A 22,036-nucleotide genomic window follows, 5' to 3' on the forward strand; every position below is an offset into this window, starting at 1 on the left:
GACGTTTTTGGACACTATTATAAATTATTTTTGTAATGTTATAACTTTTGATTGTTTGTCATATCAACACAGAGTTTTTCTCAGATACAGTTGACTGATCTATGTTTCTGCCTGTGGGTGCCCTAATGAAAAATACAGACATTGGCTTTAAAAGAGATGTGCTAATGTGTGGTAATACACACCGGCTGCGAGCCACCACAGCGTGATAAGGCTGAAAGTTTCACACAAATACGGGACGCTTGAGCATTTTGAGTGCTTCAATTAAGGATGGGAGTCCTCTTCAAGAGTCTCACTGTCAGACCCTTTTTTGCTTCAATACGGGATGTTAGGCATCGTGTATGGGATAAAATATGGGGCGTCTGGCAAAAATGGGATAGTTGTAAACCTTAGCATCAATAAACATTGCATATGCCACCTCTCCCGTTTTTTAAGCAGTGTTCTGTGAAGAATGTGTATTTGGATGCCCTCATGAAAAACATCCATAAACTCTCACACATGGTGAACATATGCAAGTTTGCATCGTTACTGTGATTATTTGAACTAATGTGGACGTGCTAGCAAAAGTGACTGCAGTCAGAACAGAACAAAATCTTATCTATACACATATAACCTGCAGTTTGAAGCAATAAAATTTTTTATCCTATGTAATAGGAAGGAATATAAGATTGTGCATGCTCAGCCTGCTCAATTAGAAAGTTTTCTTCTCCGTGCGGCGGTGCGCTTAATGAATTCATTAGAGTTCAATCTACAGTTGTGTCTCGTCAAATTCAATGAAAATTTCCTCTGGGTACAGCTCTCCCGCCGGAACCGCGATCCATAAGTGAGATCCACCAATCAGAGAAGTTCTCAAATATCAATCGCTTGTTTTTATTTTTGCCAATTATTTGCATCAAATCAAATGTTTTATTGTCGTTAATTAATAATAAAGCTTTCTGGTTTGGGTCAAGGCTGAGAATTATACATTAAATAATGTGTAAAAAAATGCCTATAGAAAAAATTAATGGGGAATATTTTGTGCTTTTCCGTGGGTTCCACCTGTGCCCAGAGATATATAATGTCAAATTAGAAAAATACATTTAAAAAAAGTAAATTTTTTGTGTGATTTTTCAGCAGCTTCTTTAGCTGAGAGTCTCAGAATGTATCATATCATTAAAAAAAGTTTTCTTTACAATGATACCAAACACTTGACCCTCCTTGTTTTTGTTTTTTGTTTTTGTTTTTTTCGAGTTATAAGTCTTTAATTTTGGGTATGCCACTGAAACAGGAAAACTTTAAAAACATCTTCAGAGCTTAAAGGATTAACTGGAGCTTTAATGTGAATTCAGATTCAAATTTGGTTAAAAGTGTCTGCTAAAAGACTAAATTTAAATGTAAGGATTTTTGTTAAACCGACAAAGCAGAATCATATTAAAATATCATTCATAATATCAGTGATACCTTAAAAATTATTATCTGCTATTAGTATCTGCAAAAATTCTGTATGTGTGTATCACTAATATTTGTCATGCATTTTTTTCTCATAAAGTGCATGTTTAGCCGTCCACATTCTCATAACGCACCCGTATGTTGTTGCCTGCGAGCCGCTGTCAGGATTATCTGTTTGTGCCCGCTGCAGTGCTTCTAAAGGACCAATTAGAGCTCTTAATAAAAGCGTTTAGAGCAGATTACACCTCATGTGTGCCAGAGATTCACGCTGCGGAATTGTTTGGACTGAGACTGGGCCCAAAATATCCACCGTTTGAACACAGAAGAGTCCAAACGCACCTGTTCTACAGTCCAGAGATGACTCATGTAGCAGCAGGAGAGATATAGGGTAATAAAATGGCCATTTTTCATTGTGCTGGTGCCCAGTTTGGAATCATTCCACTGCAGGCAACACTAAAAAAAAATCATTTACTTCATTAGTATTTTTGTCTTGTTTTCCAGGGAAATTTCTAAACATCCTTTAAGAATAGGTAAGAAAAATTAGACAGGAAGTGACCACCCAGTTTAGAAGCAAATTTATCTGAAAATATTATAATGCAATTACAGACTGGTGTGGAAAAATTACTTTAAGGAATATTCCGGGTTCAATACCAGTTAAGCTCAATCAGCAGCATTTGTGACACAGTGTTGATTACCACAAAAAAAAAAAAGTAAAAAAAAAAAAAAAGAAATTCGACTTGTCCCTCCTTTTCTTTAAAAAAGCACAAATCTGTTCCAGTGAGACATTTTCGATGGAAGTCAATGGGGTCAATTTTTGGAGGGTTTAAAGGCAGAAATGTGACGCTTATCATTTTATAAAAGCACTTACATTAATTCTTCTGATAAAACAAGTGTATTATTTCAGCTGTAAAGTACTTTAAATCGTAATTTTTACAGTCGTTTTACGGTTTTAGAGTGTGTTGACATTACATTGTCATGGTAATGAAGTTGTAAAATTGGATAACTTTCCACAGATGTGGTTAGTAAGTGATCTGATCACACTTAAATCATGTTAACACACATATTGTTTATATCTTGTGTCTATACTTTTGAAACAGTGAGTATTGTAACGTTTACCGATTGGCCCCATTGACTTCCATTGTAAGTGACTCACTGGAACACACATTTGTGCTTTTTTTTTAAGAAAAGGAGGGACGAGTCAAAACTATTTTTGCAATATTATCAATATTATGCCAAACAAATGCTGTAGATTGAGCTTAACTTCAATTGAACCTGGAATATTCCTTAAAACTAACAGTGTGGCTGTCTCTACTAATGGCTGTACAGAAAACTAGCACTAAACTAATTAGTGTAGACTTTGTGATCCATCTAAAAGTAGTAAATACAGATAATTTTTATCAGATTTATAACTCTGCTTGTGGATATCTAACTCTTTTACTCACGGAAGTTGCCTAAAGTCAACCAACCAGAGCTTTCCAGATGAGAAAGATGCTTTCAAGCATCATTGTTTTGGCACGTAATATACATCAGATGGTCATTTTAGGGTAAAAGCCACATCTACACTTATCTCTTTATGTTTAAAAACCTCAGTTTTCAGTTTCCTAATATCATTTGTTTTCCAAAGTATGCAGTCATGGAGGGCGTTTTTGAAATACTTCATTTTCGGTGAAGGAAAACACCATTCTGGTGTGGATGAGAGGGGTAAACATAGCGACATTAATGTGTTTTCAAAGTATAGATGTAGCCTAAGAGTCGAGAGAATTCTTCTTGCCATCTAGCATAAAATCCGATAATTTTGTTCGCTTCATACAAACAGCTTTGCACCATCATTCGCTCATTAGACACATGATTATTTCCTTCATTTGAAACTGCACCACTAATGATTTATTCATGAAGAGTGAGACTGCAAGTGCAAAGATTTTCCCTCTGATAGCAAAAGGATTAACGAGGGACGAAATGCGTGGAATAGCGAGTAGTTTCCATTCTCATTCGAAGAGGTAAAATGCAATCAATCTTCATTCTGCTCACCTTCTTTAATGAAGCTATAGTGTGTGAGAGAGCTTGATGCTTCTATCAGCTACCAGGCAATTAATCTTTGCATTAGTCGTTACATTTAAATGTGCTAGGATAATGAGGACGGCAGACCGGCCGAGATAGCAGCGCTTGTACGTGTTCAATCAACCTTACGTTCTCTTCGTCCTTTAGCATGACTCCTGGACTTATCAAAATGCCAGATCGAAACAATTAGTTTTTTAGTGCTTGAGTTCAACTTCATTTACCTGGAAAGAAGCTGCCCGAGTGCAGAGGAAGTGTGAGAGTGGCGACTGGAGATTGTTGGTGATTAGCAGAGTTCAAGTCTTTGTTAAGCAGATACCAGAAAAACGTTCTCATGTCGGTTTGGATACCCAACTGGCCATAAATAATACGTATCTAACGGTTGACTACTAAAGAGAAGGGTAACCACTGACCAATATATGATACACAGTGACCTCAAAAAGTATTTGAACACTTCTGGTCACTAATATCGTGCTTAAAAAGTCTGAATGTCATTTTATCAGATAACACAACATGAAAGCAAGTGTGATCTGCGTATCTCAAATGCTTCAAGATCTTTCTGAGTCATTTTTGTTCAATTACTTGTAATCAACTGGTGATTTTTAGTGGATGTATGGAGTCAGTTCCACTCAAGTGTCCTAACAGAGGAACCACAGGTGGAGTTCAGAACATTCACTAATTCTCAAATACTTTTTGGGGCCACTGTATGGATTAAGGGTGCTTTCACACTAGCACTTTTGGTGCGCACCCGGGTTCGAATAACGTCAAAGTTCGGTTTGTTTGGATAATCGTGTGAACGCTGTTTTTCGAACTCTGGTGCAAACTCACGAACCGCAACCCGGGTTCACTTGAAAAGGTGGTCTGGGGTACGGTTAATGTAAACTCCAGTACGGTTTGATTCTGATATGAATGCAATCGTAACAAATCATGGAAGTGAACTGCTTGTGATTATGTATAATTTGCATGTTTGCACGCTCCCGATCGCAAGTAATAATGGTATAACGCATTTCTCATACCTGCTTATGTCCAAATAAATCGCCTTCATGGAGCAACTCACATTCTTCACATATCTTGCAATGCATCTGTGGGTTCGTGGCAGACAAACACTAACATTCATCACATCATTGCACATTCTCACATTGATGATGCAATCGGACCGCGGTTTGGACCCAAATAATATGATGTGAACAGAGACTAGTGGGGGCAGGGGGAGGGTGGAGGAAACAAACTCAGGTTCAGTAAAACCAATAGAACCAAGTGTGAAAGCACCCTAATTTACTCTGCAGCGGCACTTCAGGGTACTTTCAATAGCCACGTTTCCACTATTGGGCAAAATGAGGGCGTGCTAGTGCGTGCCAAGGCCAGTTGCGTTCCCACTGTCACTTCCGAGGCTTTATCGTGCCTGCTCGTGGCTTTCTTGGGGCCAACGGCCAATGGCCTTTGGCCTGCCGATTACCCTTGGACCAAACAAGGCCAAGTGGGGATTGAGGAGAGGTCAATGTCAAAGGCGAAGTTTGCCAGGTTGTGTATCCAGCGCATAACAATACAGGTTCGGGAAAAATTAAAACATTGCAGGTACAGTTCAAATCCGTTAAAACACACAATGGACAAAGCGATGGCCAAAATAACAACTTTCCATGGTTCGAGATCATGGACGGTTTGCTGGGACATCGTCCCACTGTTAGTGGAGAGACCACTCGGGACATGATGGCAGTTATAGTTGGTGAGTTGTAAACGCTAAATTATCTTACTAGCTAGCTAATGTTTACAAACGATATAAACTCGATATTCTAGATAACTAAATAACACAATTCCTCAGTTTTAACTTCCCTCTTGCTTGTGAAATGGGCAGGGTGTGTGATGTTGACCCCAGGACTTGTATTAAGGGCAGGTTTTAGGGCAACACTGCAGGGGCTATTGCCCCGATGGTTAGAACACAGATTGATTTTTGTCTTGTGGTCTGTGATTATTGACCCCAGTCAGCCAGTTGATATCCATAGCTTGTACTGACCTGATAGTGGAAAAGCAGCTTTTTTTGGCTTTTTACTGGGATAGGGAAAGTAGAGAGGTGACAGGAAATGAGAGGGAGAAGAGTAGGAATGGGATCAGCAAAGGACCTCACAAGTCAGGGCTCGATCTCGGATCACCCGCGATGCAGCAGCACCACATGTCATGAGCGCAGCCCGCTAGGCTACAGCTCTGACAATTTTTTGCTTCTTTAGATTTCCATCTGGATCGGTGGATCAGGACAAACTCAGAATTTGACATAAATTATTATATTTCACAGATCACCGTCATTGTTATCGCGTCTTCTCTTAGAACACTTAATTGCCCTGCAGTTGCTGTTGGTGAATTTGAACTTTCCAAGAAGAAACCACAATTTGTTTATTTATTTATTTATTTTTTTTCATTTCAAAAGCACAACCGTTGTGACAAACAGGAGTCCAAATATGATCTTACAATGATCTTACATGAATAAAACCGCCATACCTGTATATGAAATAGTAGGGGAAGAAACAAACCCTGTCACCACCACCGCACCTCATTCTGGTTGTTTGTAAAAGAATATGCGAATATAACATGATGTTCTACTTCTAAAACATTTCTCTGCATTTATTTTGAATGCAGTAATTAACATGTTCAATCTAAATCCACTGTGTGTGTATTAAATGTGTCAATTGTTATTATGTACTATATGTAGACAAGACATTTAAGCAGTAAAGATATATACTGCATGTCTGTTGAAGCTGATATCGATGTCACTGAGTGTCATGGACAAACATTCGACAAGTATTTCAGTCACTTTGATTTTTGAGTTTTCAATGTCTGCTTGGTTGTTGTTAGTGTGAAGTGTCTTCTCAATGTACAATCAGCTGCTTGTGTTTATTGATATATTAGCTCACTGATGGATAATGGCCTGTAGTTGACCAGTGATTCATTACCGACACATACTGGCTTGAAACAGTTCAAACACATAATATCTGTGATTCAGTGAATGAGATCATTGACTCAGAGTCACAGTATGTGATCCATCAGGTCTTTGCTGAAACTGCGTATGTGTGTAAGTGTGTGCGTGTCACACACTAAAACTCACTCAATTTACACTCTGTATGTGAGTTATAAGGGATAAAGTGTGTCCATGAAGGAGGTAAAGAAATCTATAGAAGCATATGGGTCATTCATTTTGTCCTGTTTCACAATTACTCCACATGAGCTTTCTGATGTCAGGTGCATTTATGACATTCATTCATCATACATTGTATTTTTGTATAAATGGATTTATATTTGTTTATCTTCACCTGGCACAATAATATTTATCCAAGTAGAACATGTCTTTTGTCGGTCCTGGAACAACATTTTTATCATGCAACCATAACTCTTCGTACCTCCCCTAATATTGTTGATAAGAACGTTGCACCTAACCCTGACCTGACCCTAACCCCGGCCATTTCCCCCAAAAAATGTATCTTTGTCCGGCTTGAGTAGATTAAGTTAAACCCTTCACTTGTAAGCTTTACTGTGCCTCTGCCATACATCACCCCAAAATCAAAAGAAAGAAATAACACATCATGATAGTTTTTATTGTACTGCCTTTAATTTGTGCTGATCAAGTCATTGTTTTACTGTAATTTTGTACTTTTTTTTTTTGTGCAGCAATATAATGCATTATTATATTACTGTATTATAGTATTATATCTCATACATTATTACAGTAATTAGAATCACAATTGAGAAAAACTCAGATGTGTAAAAGGCGAACACAAAAGTAAAATGTCTATACGCATTACAATTAACTATAATTGTTATTAAATAATGTCACAATGCCAAATATCTTAATGGTCATCATTTTTGGTCTTCGTTTTTTTTTTCTATGCAAAATGTAATTTCTTGTTTCTTTCTTTAGATTTAGGGGTGAAATAGGACTTGGCCATGTTTTCGAGAGATTCACTCATTCTAATCATTTATTCACAAGTAACTCAATACAAACACGAGTTCTTTCTCTGTCAAGGTTTTTTGAATCGTGGAGAAACCGACATGTACTGACATTGATGGGCTGATGTGTTGCCATGGCAGTGAACATGTGATGCCGTTTCCCCTGTCTCAGAGAACTGTGGCACTTTTATATATTTATTTATCTTGTCAAACACATTGAAGGTTTCTGTGAATTCAGCTTCAGTTCTGTGTATGTGCAGTGTAGCTGAACTGTGTGACATTATATTATCAATTTTATCTTTTAAAACACTGCGAGTTACTTTGACAATGTAGTGTTTTTAAAGCATAGAAATAATAGTATGAAAGGCAGTGAGTAGATTATTTCATAAAAAACATTCAGTAATTGTAGTGATGAAAAGCTCATCTCATTGCCAGACAGCGTGCCATCAAGCTTCAATCTGATTGGCTGGCTTTACTCAATTTCCAAAAGTCTGGGTGCACATAGTCTGAATTTGTGTTTCTCGTGATCTTTAAAACCTTTTGGTCTAAAGGCTTAAGCTGAAATGCTTAAAATTAGTTTTGTAGACAGTTATAAATTGTGTCTATGAGTCGGTGTGGATATTGAAAGGAAAAGCGGTGTCCAGCATACATGGGAGCTGCAATTACTTTTTAAAAAGCATCCAGGATGCACCTCAAGAAGTTGTTTGAGGTTAGTGTGTCACATCTTTGAAAAATGTTCAGAGTTTAGTTTGAGGCACTTTGTAGAATGTAAATTAGATTCCACTTAACATTGGATGTCTATTTCCCCATCCACTATCTACATAAACATCTTGTGGAGTTTTTAAACATCTGATGAAGTTTTTAAACATCTGGTGAAGTTTTTAAACATCTGGTGAAGTTTTTAAACATCTGATGAAGTTTTTAAACATCTGGTGAAGTTTTTAAACATCTGGTGAAGTTTTTAAACATCTCGTGGAGTTTTTAAACATCTGGTGAAGTTTTTAAACATCTCGTGAAGTTTTTAAACATCTCGTGGAGTTTTTAAACATCTGGTGAAGTTTTTAAACATCTCGTGAAGTTTTTAAACATCTCGTGGAGTTTTTAAACATCTGATGAAGTTTTTAAACATCTCGTGGAGTTTTTAAACATCTGATGACGTTTTTAAACATCTCATGGAGTTTTTAAACATCTGATGAAGTTTTTAAACATCTGGTGAAGTTTTTAAACATCTGATGAAGTTTTTAAACATCTCGTGGAGTTTTTAAACATCTGGTGAAGTTTTTAAACATCTCGTGAAGTTTTTAAACATCTCGTGGAGTTTTTAAACATCTGATGAAGTTTTTAAACATCTCGTGGAGTTTTTAAACATCTGATGACGTTTTTAAACATCTCATGGAGTTTTTAAACATCTGATGAAGTTTTTAAACATCTGGTGAAGTTTTTAAACATCTGATGAAGTTTTTAAACATCTCGTGGAGTTTTTAAACATCTGGTGAAGTTTTTAAACATCTCGTGAAGTTTTTAAACATCTCGTGGAGTTTTTAAACATCTGATGAAGTTTTTAAACATCTCGTGGAGTTTTTAAACATCTGATGACGTTTTTAAACATCTCATGGAGTTTTTAAACATCTGGTGAAGTTTTTAAACATCTGATGAAGTTTTTAAACATCTTGTGGAGTTTTTAAACATCTGATGAAGTTTTTAAACATCTGGTGAAGTTTTTAAACATCTGATGAAGTTTTTAAATATCTTGTGGAGTTTTTAAACATCTGATGAAGTTTTTAAACATCTCGTGGAGTTTTTAAACATCTCGTGAAGTTTTTAAACATCTGATGAAGTTTTTAAACATCTGGTGAAGTTTTTAAATATCTGATGAAGTTTTTAAACATCTGGTGAAGTTTTTAAACATCTGGTGAAGTTTTTAAACATCTGATGAAGTTTTTAAACATCTGGTGAAGTTTTTAAACATCTGATGAAGTTTTTAAACATCTTGTGGAGTTTTTAAACATCTGATGAAGTTTTTAAACATCTTGTAGAGTTTTTAAACATCTGATGAAGTTTTTAAACATCTTGTGGAGTTTTTAAACATCTGATGAAGTTTTTAAACATCTCGTGGAGTTTTTAAACATCTGATGAAGGTTTTAAACATCTGATGAAGTTTTTAAACATCTGATGAAGTTTTTAAACATCCGATGAAGTTTTTAAACATCTGATGAATTTTTTAAACATCTCATGACTTTTTTTAAACATTTCGTGGATTTTTTAAACATTTTATAGAATTTTTGTTAAACATCTTGTGGAGTTTTAAAACATTTTATTGAGTTTTAAAACATTTCCTAGTGTTTTTAAACATCTGATGAAGTTTTAAAACATCTCATGACATTTTTAAACATCTTGTGGATTTTTTAAACATTTTATGGAGTTTTTTCCTTGCCACAGTTGCCTTTGTCTTGCCCACATGGGGCTTTAAGACATCAAGGCATGATTTTCAGTAAAGCTGCTTTGAAACTATATGTATTTTAAAAAGTACTATACAAATTAAATTGACTAAATTGACTATAACTTAGGGTCATATCTGATTTCAGATTTACCCTACCCTGAATGTTACCAAAAGAGCAAACTGTGGTTGGTCTCTTTACATGTCAGTCAGACGGTCTCTTCCTGTCTAAGTGGGCGGTTCTTGGCCAGAATTAGTCCTAAAAAATACTTCACGCGAGTATGCATATGCAAGCACTTGACCAGTGCATTGCCAACGTGCAGTCCGGTTAAATATACATAACTTGTTTTCTTGCATTACTGTGGCAGTAGTCTCGTGTAGCCAGACCTATGACTGCGGCACAGGCCTGTGGTCTATAGCCGCTTCAGTTGGCCAAGAACCACCCATTTAGACAGGAAAAGCCATCTAACTGACATGTAAAGCGACCAATAATAGTCGGTTTTGTCACTAAGAGGTGAATAGGAGCGGGGTTATCAGAGATGTATCATACCATAATAAAAGACCAACATGGGGGAAAAATTATTTATATAATGGTGTGCGAGTCTCCGTGAGCGATTGCACAGAAAACACATGGGAGACTAGCAGAAAATGTGTAGAGAGTCTAAGTACAGCACAGAAAACCTCATTATAGAGAATTTCACTGACATAACCAGGTAAACAAAAGCATTCTCAAGTTTTGTGTGCTATAAGCATCAGACAGTTAGAGAACGGACTGTAGGCTTTCTGAGGCTGAGACAACTGTGGCAGTAACAAAACTCAAGGGGGCGATAGAGTTAACTTGAAGTACAGCATGTACTATAAAACCAGATGTGTTATTATTCAGGTAAGTTGCTATGAATATATTGATTTTAACTAGTGGTTGACAGATATATCAGCGAGGGTGATAAATCGGACGATATTCCGACTTTTTTAATTATCGGCATCGGCCAATACATTTTCCCGTTTGGCCGATTTGTTTCTTGAAGGCGCCGAAAATCGCCTGCTTGCATGTGAAGCATCTGTGACATGTAAACGACCAGTCTTGATTCACTTTGTTGTTGCGTGCCATCATGTTACTACAATAATAGACCGGTGTGCAACACAGTGTCATGTAAATGGTCCGCATATCAGAGCCGCGGCAGACACATTTGAGCTCATAATGTTAAAGTGCTTGCCTGTTTCATTCTCCCTCTCTCTCCTCAACAGTTCCCTGTAACTGTTAACTGTCTTATCTAATGATAAAAAGGCAAATATCAATAAAACTAATATCATATACCGTCTACAAATATGCACATATCTCGTTTAAAAAGATGTAATAAACCAACCTCACAAAACTTGAGCAGATCCAGCAGCCTGTGGAGCGCTCATTTATCTACCTCTAAAGCACGTAATCTATCAGCCTCTCCTCAACAGTTCCCTGTCATTTTTAACTTTCTTTTCTAATGATAAAAAGGCAAATATCAATAAAACTAATATCATATACCGTCTACAAATATGCACATATCTCGTTTAAACAGATGTAATAAACCAACCTCACAAAACTTGAGCAGGTCCAGCATCCTGTGGAGCACTCATTTATTTACCTCTAAAGCACGTAATCTATCAGCCTCTCCTCAACAGTTCCCTGTCATTTTTAACTTTCTTTTCTAATGATAAAAGGCAAATATCAATAAAACTTCTATTGTATACCATCTGCAAATATGCAAATATCTCGTTTAAACAGATGTAATTCATGAACCTCATGAAAATGCTGCTTTTTTTTCCCATCGAGCGCTCATGTAATATCTTCCTCTGAAGCGTGTATTCCATCAGCCAGAATCAAAACTTCAGGATCAAAAGTTCCTCTGATTCACCAATTATGACGGTCAGTCCGTGGCAATCCAAGCAGGTGATCCAACTTCAGTGCAACTTCAGAGTAAAAGCGCTTCATGTGTGCTATAAGTAAATGTCATATTCACTATGCACTGTATGTACAATTAGTTTGATTCTGTATTTTTTGAGAAAATGTGGTTGCTAACGTGGACATGCCATCCATGGTTGCTGGACTACTGTGTGTACTGTTATTTCCTTCTTCTTATTGCTGTATATTAACAATGTCTTAATGTGCATTTAAATTACTAAAATTTGATGACTAAACAAAAATCAGAAGAAACTGCTTGTGGAAGCAGGGGTGTGATCAAGCACCGACCTGTGGAGATTGAGGTCCGGATAAGCTGAGTGGTTAAGGATTTACACCTGTGCTAACACCTATTTGTGTTTCCAGTGAGCTGTGGCAGAGATAAAAGGGGAGGAGACGTGGCAGATGAGAGAGAGAGTCATGCTTGAACTGCCTGTGTGTGTGTGTGTGTGTGTGTGTGCAGAGTGTGTTGCTAAAAGCAACAAGATTAACTTGCAAATAAAGAACAGTTTATTGGAACGCAGTATGCCGTCTCCCGCTTCCTCCTTCCTTGGAACTAAGGGATTTGTTACACTGCTATCTACCATTTAAAATACAACATAATTTTTTTAGATTCTTTTTTACAAAGTTAAAGTTTTGTGTGAAATTGAGTAAATATAGTGCTAAATAAGAGTTTATTATTTTTCTTTTTTTTTTTTAGCAATTTTATGTTTGTTATTTACTATATTAAATTGTGTGATATATCGTCATTGTATTGGCCTAGCAGCCACCCTGCTCTCTGGATATCAACATCAGCTATTAAAAAACCCATATCGGTCGACCACTAATTTTAACTAACTTGTTCAGCAAAATTCTCTTCAAACTGTTACTCCTCCATGACAGTATTAAACTTTTAAAAAAAGACTCATTGTAGAAGTGGACATTTCACACTAATATCTGCCAAAGGGCCCCTTGCGGCGATGTTGAAAATGCAACACGTACTTAAGTTGTGTTATAAATTGTGGTGTGACACAAACTGGAAGGCGACAACCATTATTGGCAATCTATCACAAGGGTCACGCTCTCTGTCTTCCAGTGGTGTTACAGAACTGAATTTCATCACAATAACAGCAGCACCTATTGCTAACAGCTCTAACTGCTACCCAGAGATGCATTAGCAAGCTGTTTATGAGCCATACAGCTGCGATATGATGTACCAACGCTTCATCGCGCTGCATTACCTAAACAGCTATTCATTACCGCTGGTTTCTGTTTCTGAAAACGAAATGGAAGAACATCTAGTATTAATACACACTCTTCTATTACACGAGTAAACCATGAGAGTGGTTCCATCCACAAAAAAACTACATTATTATGCAATATCTCTGAGGATTTGGCTTTGGCTAGTTTTTGGGTCATTGTTGTAGCATTTTATGCATATGAAGCAAATTCAGTCCTTTCGGCCGAATTCTTTAAACTAAACCCTGCTGACAAAAAATCAGCATAAACCAGCCTAAAGATTGGCTGAGAAGTACTGAGAACTTCTTCGAAATCATCAAAACAGACCAGACTAACACTGGGAAACTTGCTAACCACCATAGGCTGGTTTCTTGCATCCATCTGTGCTGTGTTTTTTATTTTATTTTTATTTGTAAACATGCAGAATATGTTAATATCAATTATGTTAACGGAGTGAAAATTAATTTAGTATTCATTTGACGATTGTTTAAGAGGTTGATGTTAACTGACATTTGCTTAGCACATTAGTTTTATTTTATTTCTGTGTTTGTGTGTTTCAGGGTTGGGTGTTTCATTGGTTTTATGGTGTTTGGGTCGATTCCACACTGGAATATTCTGTATTTCTGAGTCATGCTGCATATCATTCAACTCTTAAAGTTAGAATTTGCAACTTCCTACTTGGAAACATTCAATAGAACAAACCCTTAACTCTCAAAGGCCCGAACACTGATACTGAAGAATAAAAAAAGTGATATAGCCAATAGTTGCTTTTTTAGAACTATCAGTTATTGGCAAAACTCTATGCCGGTAGTTGCAGATATTATTTTTATTATTATTCCTTTATGGCAAGTGCTATTTTGATTTGATAATCAAGTCATCTAAATTGAAGGTAGGGCATGCAAAGATAAATGCGACTATATGGAAATGTACCCTATCAGCATATACATTGTGTCTCCAACTTCATATCTTGTGAATAATAATAAACATTATTCCTTAAGCCTCATCTGGTGAATACTGTATGTAGTCTATAAAAAGCTTAATTTGGTCAAACTTAGGGGCGACTGGGTAGCTCAGCAATTAAAGATGCTGACTACCACACCTGGAGTCGCAAGTTCGAATCCAGGGCATGCTGAGTCCAGTCAGGCTTCCTAAGCAACCAATTGGCCTGGTTGCTAGGGAGGGTAGAGTCACATGTGGTAACCTCTTCATGGTCACTATATTGTGGTTCTCGCTCTCGGTGGGGCACGTGGTGAGTTGTGCGTGGATGCCGCGGAGAATAGCGTGAAGCCTCCACACGTGCTACGTCTCCGCGGTAACGCGCTCAACAAGCCATGTGATAAGATGCGCAGATTGACGTTCTCAGTCACTACGCCACCACGAGGACCTAGAGCGCATTGGGAATTGGGCAAATAATATATAAAAAAATAAATAAATTGGTAAAACTTAAATATAGAGCATTTTAACAGAGCCAAGTCTTTGTCATTTCAAAATAAGAGTCCCTTATGTTTGGGCTTGTTTACAGTTAAAAGTCCCACATTTAGCAACAAATCCTCATATTTTTTATTTTTTTTATATTAGGGATTTTGATTGAACAATAATCTACATCTTTAATTTTAAAAATGTTTGACTCTGTGTCTGTGGCCATTATAGTATAGTAATTTTTTTTAATATTCTTTAATTCAAATTTTTAAACTACATTTATACATTTGGCAGATGCTTTTTATCCAAAGCAACTTATAGTGCACTTATTACAGGGGCAGTCCCCCTGGAACAACCTGGAGTTCAGTGCCTTGCTCAAGGACACAATGGTGGTGACTGTAAGAATTGAACTGGAAACCTTCTGCTTACAAGTTCTGTACTTCAGCCCATTACACCACCACCACTCACACAATTGGCCAATTAATTGGTTATCAGGATTTTCCACCACCTTAGTTATAGGTAATGCAAAATCCACCATCGGTTGACCTCTAGAAAAAAAAATTATCTGCCTTGAAAAGGATTTTAAGAAGCAATTAGTTTTATGCATTTTGATTCAGGGTGAATTTTGGAAAAACGTTGCAAAATTGTAACGCTAGGCTTTTAGGGTTGCAAAGAATATCACTGGGTTTTTTTAAGCCAGTAAGTGGAGGCTCTGAATTCACAACACAATTCAACACATAAAAGTCTATGAAAAATAATTTATTACAAGCATTTAAGGCAAATTCATGAACAGTTAAGAAAATTTGACTACTGAAAACTAATGAGGACTGTTGATCTTTATGATATATTTGCTGGTATAATAAAATATATATTTTTAATGACAGAACAGCACAGAAAACAGCTGAAAATCCTTTGGAATACTTTTATATATGATTTACTGAACAGGTTCCATTGTGTATATATAGAAAAAGTTTGAGTACTAATTAACAAGCTTAGAAAAGTGGTCTCAAATTTATGAAAGTTCATATATTTTGGGGAATGTTTTCATCAGTTAATATGTTTTGAATTATGATATATATATATATATATATATATATATTCTTGATTTGACATATTATTTTGTTTTTGTATCACTTCTCATACCAAATCAAACATTGATGTCCAGCTACATCCATAAACACCAACCATACGCTTATTTATACATTCATATACTCCACCAATCTTTCACCTCTGTTGACCACCCTGAGCGATCCTGTCTGCTGCCCTTCTAGAGCCCCATATCAGTCCCTCCTCTGTTCTTCTCTTTCTTAGTTCCTCCGAACCTCACCGTGCCGCGGGGCAAATCTCCGCTGGTGGCACGCGAGGGTGAGACTGTGGACTTGGAGTGCCTTGTTTCAGGGAAACCCAAACCCATCATCCTGTGGTCGCGCGCTGATAAGGAGGTGCCGATGCCGGACAGCAGCATGCAGACAGAGAGTTACGACGGTGTGCTGCGCATTGTCAACGTATCGCGCGAGATGAGCGGATCTTATCGCTGTCAGACCAGCCAGTACAATGGCTTCAACGTCAAGCCCAGAGAAGCTGTCGTCGAGCTCATAGTGCAATGTAAGTACGCATGTGGTTTGTTTGTGACATTTTCATTGGGTGGTGAGCTGTGTGTTTATAGACCATGATCTTATGCTGATAATGCTAAATAAGCAGACAGTATGTCAGGTCATGTAAGGAATAGTTCACCCAAAATGTTTTATTCTGTCTAAACCCAAATTGACTTTCTTTCTTCACATGGCTTCACACTAGGGGTGTAAAAAAAATATCATATTGTATTTTATTGTATGATTCGACGCTCTCAATTTGATATCATATGTATCATACGATACATAAATAAATACATGAGGGTGATTAAAACCAAGGAATGCCACACTGAGAGCTGCGAAACAGTCTCCTCCCTGGAGAGGCAGCACTGAGCTTTCCCAGGAAACAGAGCAACTAGTCTACATAGGAGAGTGGAGAGCTCAAAGACTGATGGCAAACGGCAAGCAGATTGTTGCGTTACAGCTTTTCAAATTTACAAAATAATGGTGTCATGTCCCGGTGCTGCAGTATATCAAACATGTTGTTTTATTTACGCCGACATCACCATGCAAATCGGTGGTTTTTTTCTTCCACTTCAAGCACTGGCCAAGAGTATTTTGGAAGTGGTTTGGAAAGTGAACAACGAATAGGTAAAACCGTAAAGACACTTTAAGTTCCACGCTGAAAAGGAAGGGTGGGCCACCCTATGTGTGCCACCTCTCATTTCAGCAGCCAATCAAAACACTGGAACAAAAATGTGCCAAATTGCAATCTCCTCGTCATAAGAAATGGATAAAAGTACCTTTTCAACAGACAAACCCTGTTCTGAGTCTCCGGCCGGCAAGGTAGGAGGCAGTAACAGATCGACCAAGTTCTGGGTCTCCACTCCAGAGAGACAACAACAAACACAACCAGCAACAAGGTGAAGCACTTTCAAACACACCTTCTCTACAAGTTTCCTGCATCTGCATGTTCCAGATTAAGGAACTTCTGCACCAACATCAGGGCTTTGTCTGCGTGTTCTAGACTGCAAAGACGCTCTCTGTGCTCCAGGAGATAAGCAGTCCTCAGTGCTTTGTGTTCAAGGCTGTTTGAAACAGAATCCAGTTTCTTTCCCACTGCAACATGGACCAGCATAACCAATGGAAGACGTTGCCATCACCGAGCTCATCAGTTGATAAATGGATTAAAATATCACTATCCAAACCTCTTTCCAGAGACCTTGGCATTAAGTTACCAGTTTATGAGTATGTAATGTTCTGTAGATTGCATAACCTGTTGATCCAATGTCTAGCAAATAATCTTTGAGTTATTTATTCAACTAGAAATAAGGTCTTTACCTTATTAGTTAAGAGAGAAACAGCATTTTATCTTTCCATAAGATAAAAGCAATACAGCTAACCACTTCAATCAGACAACAGAACACAACACAGCTGCACACGAAACAGTGAACAGAACTTACTAAACATATCTGAAGAGTCTGTAGTCAAAGAATTTATGTATTTCTATGCTCAGCCTTATTTTTTGAAAGTTTTTGGACCTGTGCCAGTTCACAGTGGACAGAGTTACCCGCACTATGATGAAAATAGAAAACAAGTGATCGATAGAATGTACCTTCGCTCGTCACGGCTGGCTAGGACAAAAACTCTGATTACCATAGAAAATATACCTTTTATCGCATGTTGTTTGCCATCAGGTTAGGACATGGTGTGACTGTGCCTGCCTGTAGCCTCCTCTATGTTTCTGATTGATTTCAGAGTACTCCGTTAAAAAAAATAAGGCTGGGCATAGAAATGCATCAATTCTTCAACTACAAACATTTCAGACATGTTTAGTAAGTTCTGATCTCTGTTTTGTGTGCAGCTGTGTTGTGTTCTGTTGTCACTATCGCTGTGGAGGAGCTGTTTTTAAATAAATAAAACGTGTTTCTGCTTGAACGCCCCAATGTCACGAGGGCGCTGCGTGAACTGTTGCTCTCATGCCCTATCATGAACGCACTGAGGAGAGCAACGGTCATTGAACATTTTTACTAAATAATACATTAGATTTCAATTTGTTTCTCACCAAATCTTATCGTATGCTTTCATAACAATCATGAGTCTCGTGGAATAATTTATTAGACTTCTGAATTATACTTTTGTGTTCTTTTGAAGCTTGAAGAGGTGGTCACCATAAACTGCCACTGTATGACATCACTGAACACAACATTTATTCACAATTTCTCCCTTTGTGTTAAGAAAAAGAAAGAAAGTCATGTAGGGTGATAACAACACAAGGGTGAGTAAACAATGACTGAATTTTCATTTTTGGGTGAACTAATCCTTTAAGTGACATGTGATCGATAAATCACCACATACTTCAGTGACTACTACATAATTGGGTGGCTGTGTGATTTTCACTACAATTGCTTGGATGTTCTGCTAAACATCTCAAAAGACAGGGAGTCATATGATTGTGAGTAAATTATGACTGAATTTTAATTTTTGGGTAAATTGGGTAATTTTATTTTGACGTACAGGCCGCAGAAAACCAGATCTTTTTAAAATCTCATATAAATGCAGTTTTCAAATGATTTTTAATAGTTATCAATGTTTTGTTTTACATGTAAACACACTGATGTGTTTCACTGTGTTTTGAAATGCCTGCAATAATTCTCCAAATACCACACATCATCTCCTCACATGAGGTCTTTCAGTTTTCTCATAATAGTCAATACCTGTTCCCCGAAGCAGCCAGGCTTGCATACTTCACAAGCATTTAGTGTAGTATGTGAAAAGTACGGCTGGTTTTCAATAGCAGAGAACTCAAGAGCCGCTCTGAGTGGCAAACACTCGTCCACGTGTTCTTCAGCTGAAGGGAGGAATGCTCTTTAAAGATTCCCAGCACGGAAATAATAATGGATCGCTGCCGCCATACACACAGTTTTCAGTGTGAGGGTGTTATCAGAGAGAGACGCAGCTGTATGCTTCATTTTTTAGTATGTTGAAAATCCATTCATACACGTGCCATTCAAAAACAGTTAAACGCCTAATTAGCAACTAGATATGTATTCATTTGCGGAGATTTGATGGAAAGGCTTATATTCTATGCTATCATGCTGTGTAAATGTTCTGGTAATAAGAGGTGAGTTGCAGATAGTACTGGCTGTGTGTCTGAAGTGTGAGTTCACACTAAGATATAAAGCGTCTCTGGTGAGTCATTGTGCAGAAAGTGTGAACATAACGAGAATGGCTTTCTTAAGTCATACAAAACGTGTGAATGGGTTTGGCCTGTATATTCAACATTCTATTCTACCAGTCTTGCTGCATTCAAGGATTTTGCTCTCAAAAAGCATCTGTATTATTTGAGTCCTCTGACTGTAGGAGCACAAAAGAATGAAATAATAAGAAAGTTTTGCAGGTTTTTGTGCAATCTGAATTTGTTTCAAATTACTTTTTAATCTCCAAAGATAATGTAGTAGTTCTGCATTTAGATTCATGATTATAACTCAGATGAGGAAGTTAAAGGTGCTGTAAGGTGCCGTTTTTCATGGAAAGGTATGCAAAAAAATGTCCTACATCCTGAAAGATAGTACTGAAATAAGTTTCGTAAGATATGTGACAGCTGTAGACTATGTAAACAGAAATCAAAAATGTGTCCATGGGCTGCTGTCTTTGATGCTTTTGACCTGTCAATAATTTTGCACATTCTCATAGTGTTGTAGTTGCAGTGATTTATTTTTTTATTTTATTTTTTTTATCCCCTTTTCTCCCCAATTTGGAATGCCCAATTCCCACCTCAATCCGGGTGGTGGAGGACAAGTCTCAGTTGCCTCCACTTCTGAGACTGTCAATCCGCGCATCTTATCACGTGACTCGTTGTGCATGACACCGCGGAGACTCACAGCATGTGGAGGCTCATGCTACTCTCCGCGATCCACGCACAACTTACCACGCGCCCCATTGAGAGTGAGAACCACTAATCACAACCACGAGGAGGTTACCCCATGTGACTCTACCCTCCCTAGCAACCGGGCCAATTTGGTTGCTTAGAAGACCTGGCTGGAGTCACTCAGCATGCCGTGGATTCGAACTCACGACTCCAGGGGTGATAGTCAGCGACAATACTCGCTGAGCTACCCAGACCCCAGTTGCAGTGAATTATTGAGGCTTAATGCCATTTTTATGCCATGTTGTTAATAACAGATGTCAGCTGAGGGCACTATTTTGCTGCTGTTATTTTTAACAATCGTTTCTGCACAATGTCAGTCTCAATAAAGCTAATTTGTTTTCTTTGGAGTGCGGGGTTTTGGAAAGAGGGTGTGGCTAATCCAACTGCTCAGTGTCATGGAAGCAGAACAGCTAAAATCGCTTACAGCACCTTTAATATAAATATGGCTAGGATGACTGTTAGAAAATTATGGTCAATAATGGTTGAATTGACCCTCATTTTTGGAAAATATCATTAAGTCTTGTAAATGCATTTTTCATGAGCTGATTTCTTTCTCTTATTTGGCAGAATCTGGAAACATGGTTATTTTGCATTTAAATCTATTGCTGAGTTAAAATGTCTAAACTTTTGTCTTTTTGTAGTTAAATATTGGGGTTGATATTCATTTCAGTTCATTCATCACACGGGAAATGGAAAATGAGGTCGGGCATATTCATTGTAGGATATAGTATCTCATGCAGTGTGTTCTGTTATTGCATTTTTGGGCTAATGTAGGTTATTCCATGGTTCCAGAAAATGTACATACTGTACACTATACACATACTTCATCTACTTGTTTTAAAAATAATAGGTTGTATGTTATTCTGAACACACTCTGTGACTTCATTCACACCAGCTGAATGTGATGTTTTTGTCTCATGTGTCACAGATTAATTTACGTACATTTTATTAATAAAAAGTTAATCGGATACACAACAGATTTCTTACAATGTGAATTCATGTGATTTTTATGCCAATCTAAGACTACAAATGCCGTAATTGCACAATGGATTTACCTGTGGTGTAAGTTTGGATGAAAGAGAAATAGTTTCTCACTTTTTTTTAGATTGTTTTAGCCATTGTCTTTTGTTTTATTTTGTTATTTTGCTATAGCAGGCTGTACGGCTCTTTAAAATAAATGACTTTTGGTGATCAACAGACCTTGAACTACTTTATAGCCATCTGTTTACTAAAAAATAATCAACACCTTAGATTAAGAATGTCTGTCAACCAATCAGAATCGAGCATTCAACAGTGCAGCGTTATATATTTCTATACAATATCGATTGATCAAATGGTGTTGATTCAACCTTTTAAGCTGGGGAGAAAAAATATATAATTGTCAAAATATTAATAACTACAGTCTTGACCAACACAAAACAGGTATCGTTTGAAAGATTAGAAGCTCTACTTTCCAATGCATGTAGACATTATGACCAAAACTGAACAAGTGCTTTGAAATTTGCAGACAAATCAGAAGTGTTCCGTTTTGATAATGTATTAATAATTTTGCACTGTTCATATTATTGTAATCAGTAAAAAAATGTCAAACTGATCAAATAGTCATGTGCCGTGTGTTGTTGGAAAGATCTCAAAGAGTAGAATACAACCAGCCTATTTGTTTTACTCACAGACACAAATATAGTGAGTAATAGCTAAGTATATGTCTTTGACAGTTATGATAGTGTTGCTTATATGCCGCATTTTCGCTTATAACTTCACGAAAAATAAATGGAACAAAATATCACATACTATTACTTAGAGGATGTGATTATCTTTCAAACAAGCCCACACACAAGATAATCAGATGTATAGATCATTAGATAATCCACATGAAGCACGATGTTACATATGACCACCAGGAGATGGAGCCAAATACATGACACAGACTCAATGATGACTCAAATGGCACAGAATGAAACTCATTCTGTGAAATCTCATTACTAAAATCATGTCTGCATGCTATGCAAACCTTTAGTCATTGTTGTGTTTGCATGTGTAATTAGCTCTTATGTACAATTATTATGTTTTATTTGTTTGGAGAGGCTTTTGGACACATGGAGACGTTTTTG

At 37.2% G+C, this 22,036-nt stretch overlaps 1 protein-coding gene across 1 annotated transcript in view; it reads left to right on the top strand.

Annotated features, from left to right (window-relative positions):
- Positions 1–22,036, top strand: part of LOC127409995 (MAM domain-containing glycosylphosphatidylinositol anchor protein 2-like) — a 248,363-nt gene that overhangs the window by 169,877 nt on the left and 56,450 nt on the right. The window contains exon 8 of the mRNA XM_051644966.1: positions 15,735–16,028. Coding sequence (XP_051500926.1) covers positions 15,735–16,028 — 294 coding nt within the window. The remainder of the gene's footprint in view (positions 1–15,734; positions 16,029–22,036) is intronic.

The sequence above is a fragment of the Myxocyprinus asiaticus genome, chromosome 19, assembly GCF_019703515.2.
Source record: "Myxocyprinus asiaticus isolate MX2 ecotype Aquarium Trade chromosome 19, UBuf_Myxa_2, whole genome shotgun sequence".
In the NCBI taxonomy this organism is placed as follows: Eukaryota; Metazoa; Chordata; class Actinopteri; order Cypriniformes; family Catostomidae; genus Myxocyprinus; species Myxocyprinus asiaticus.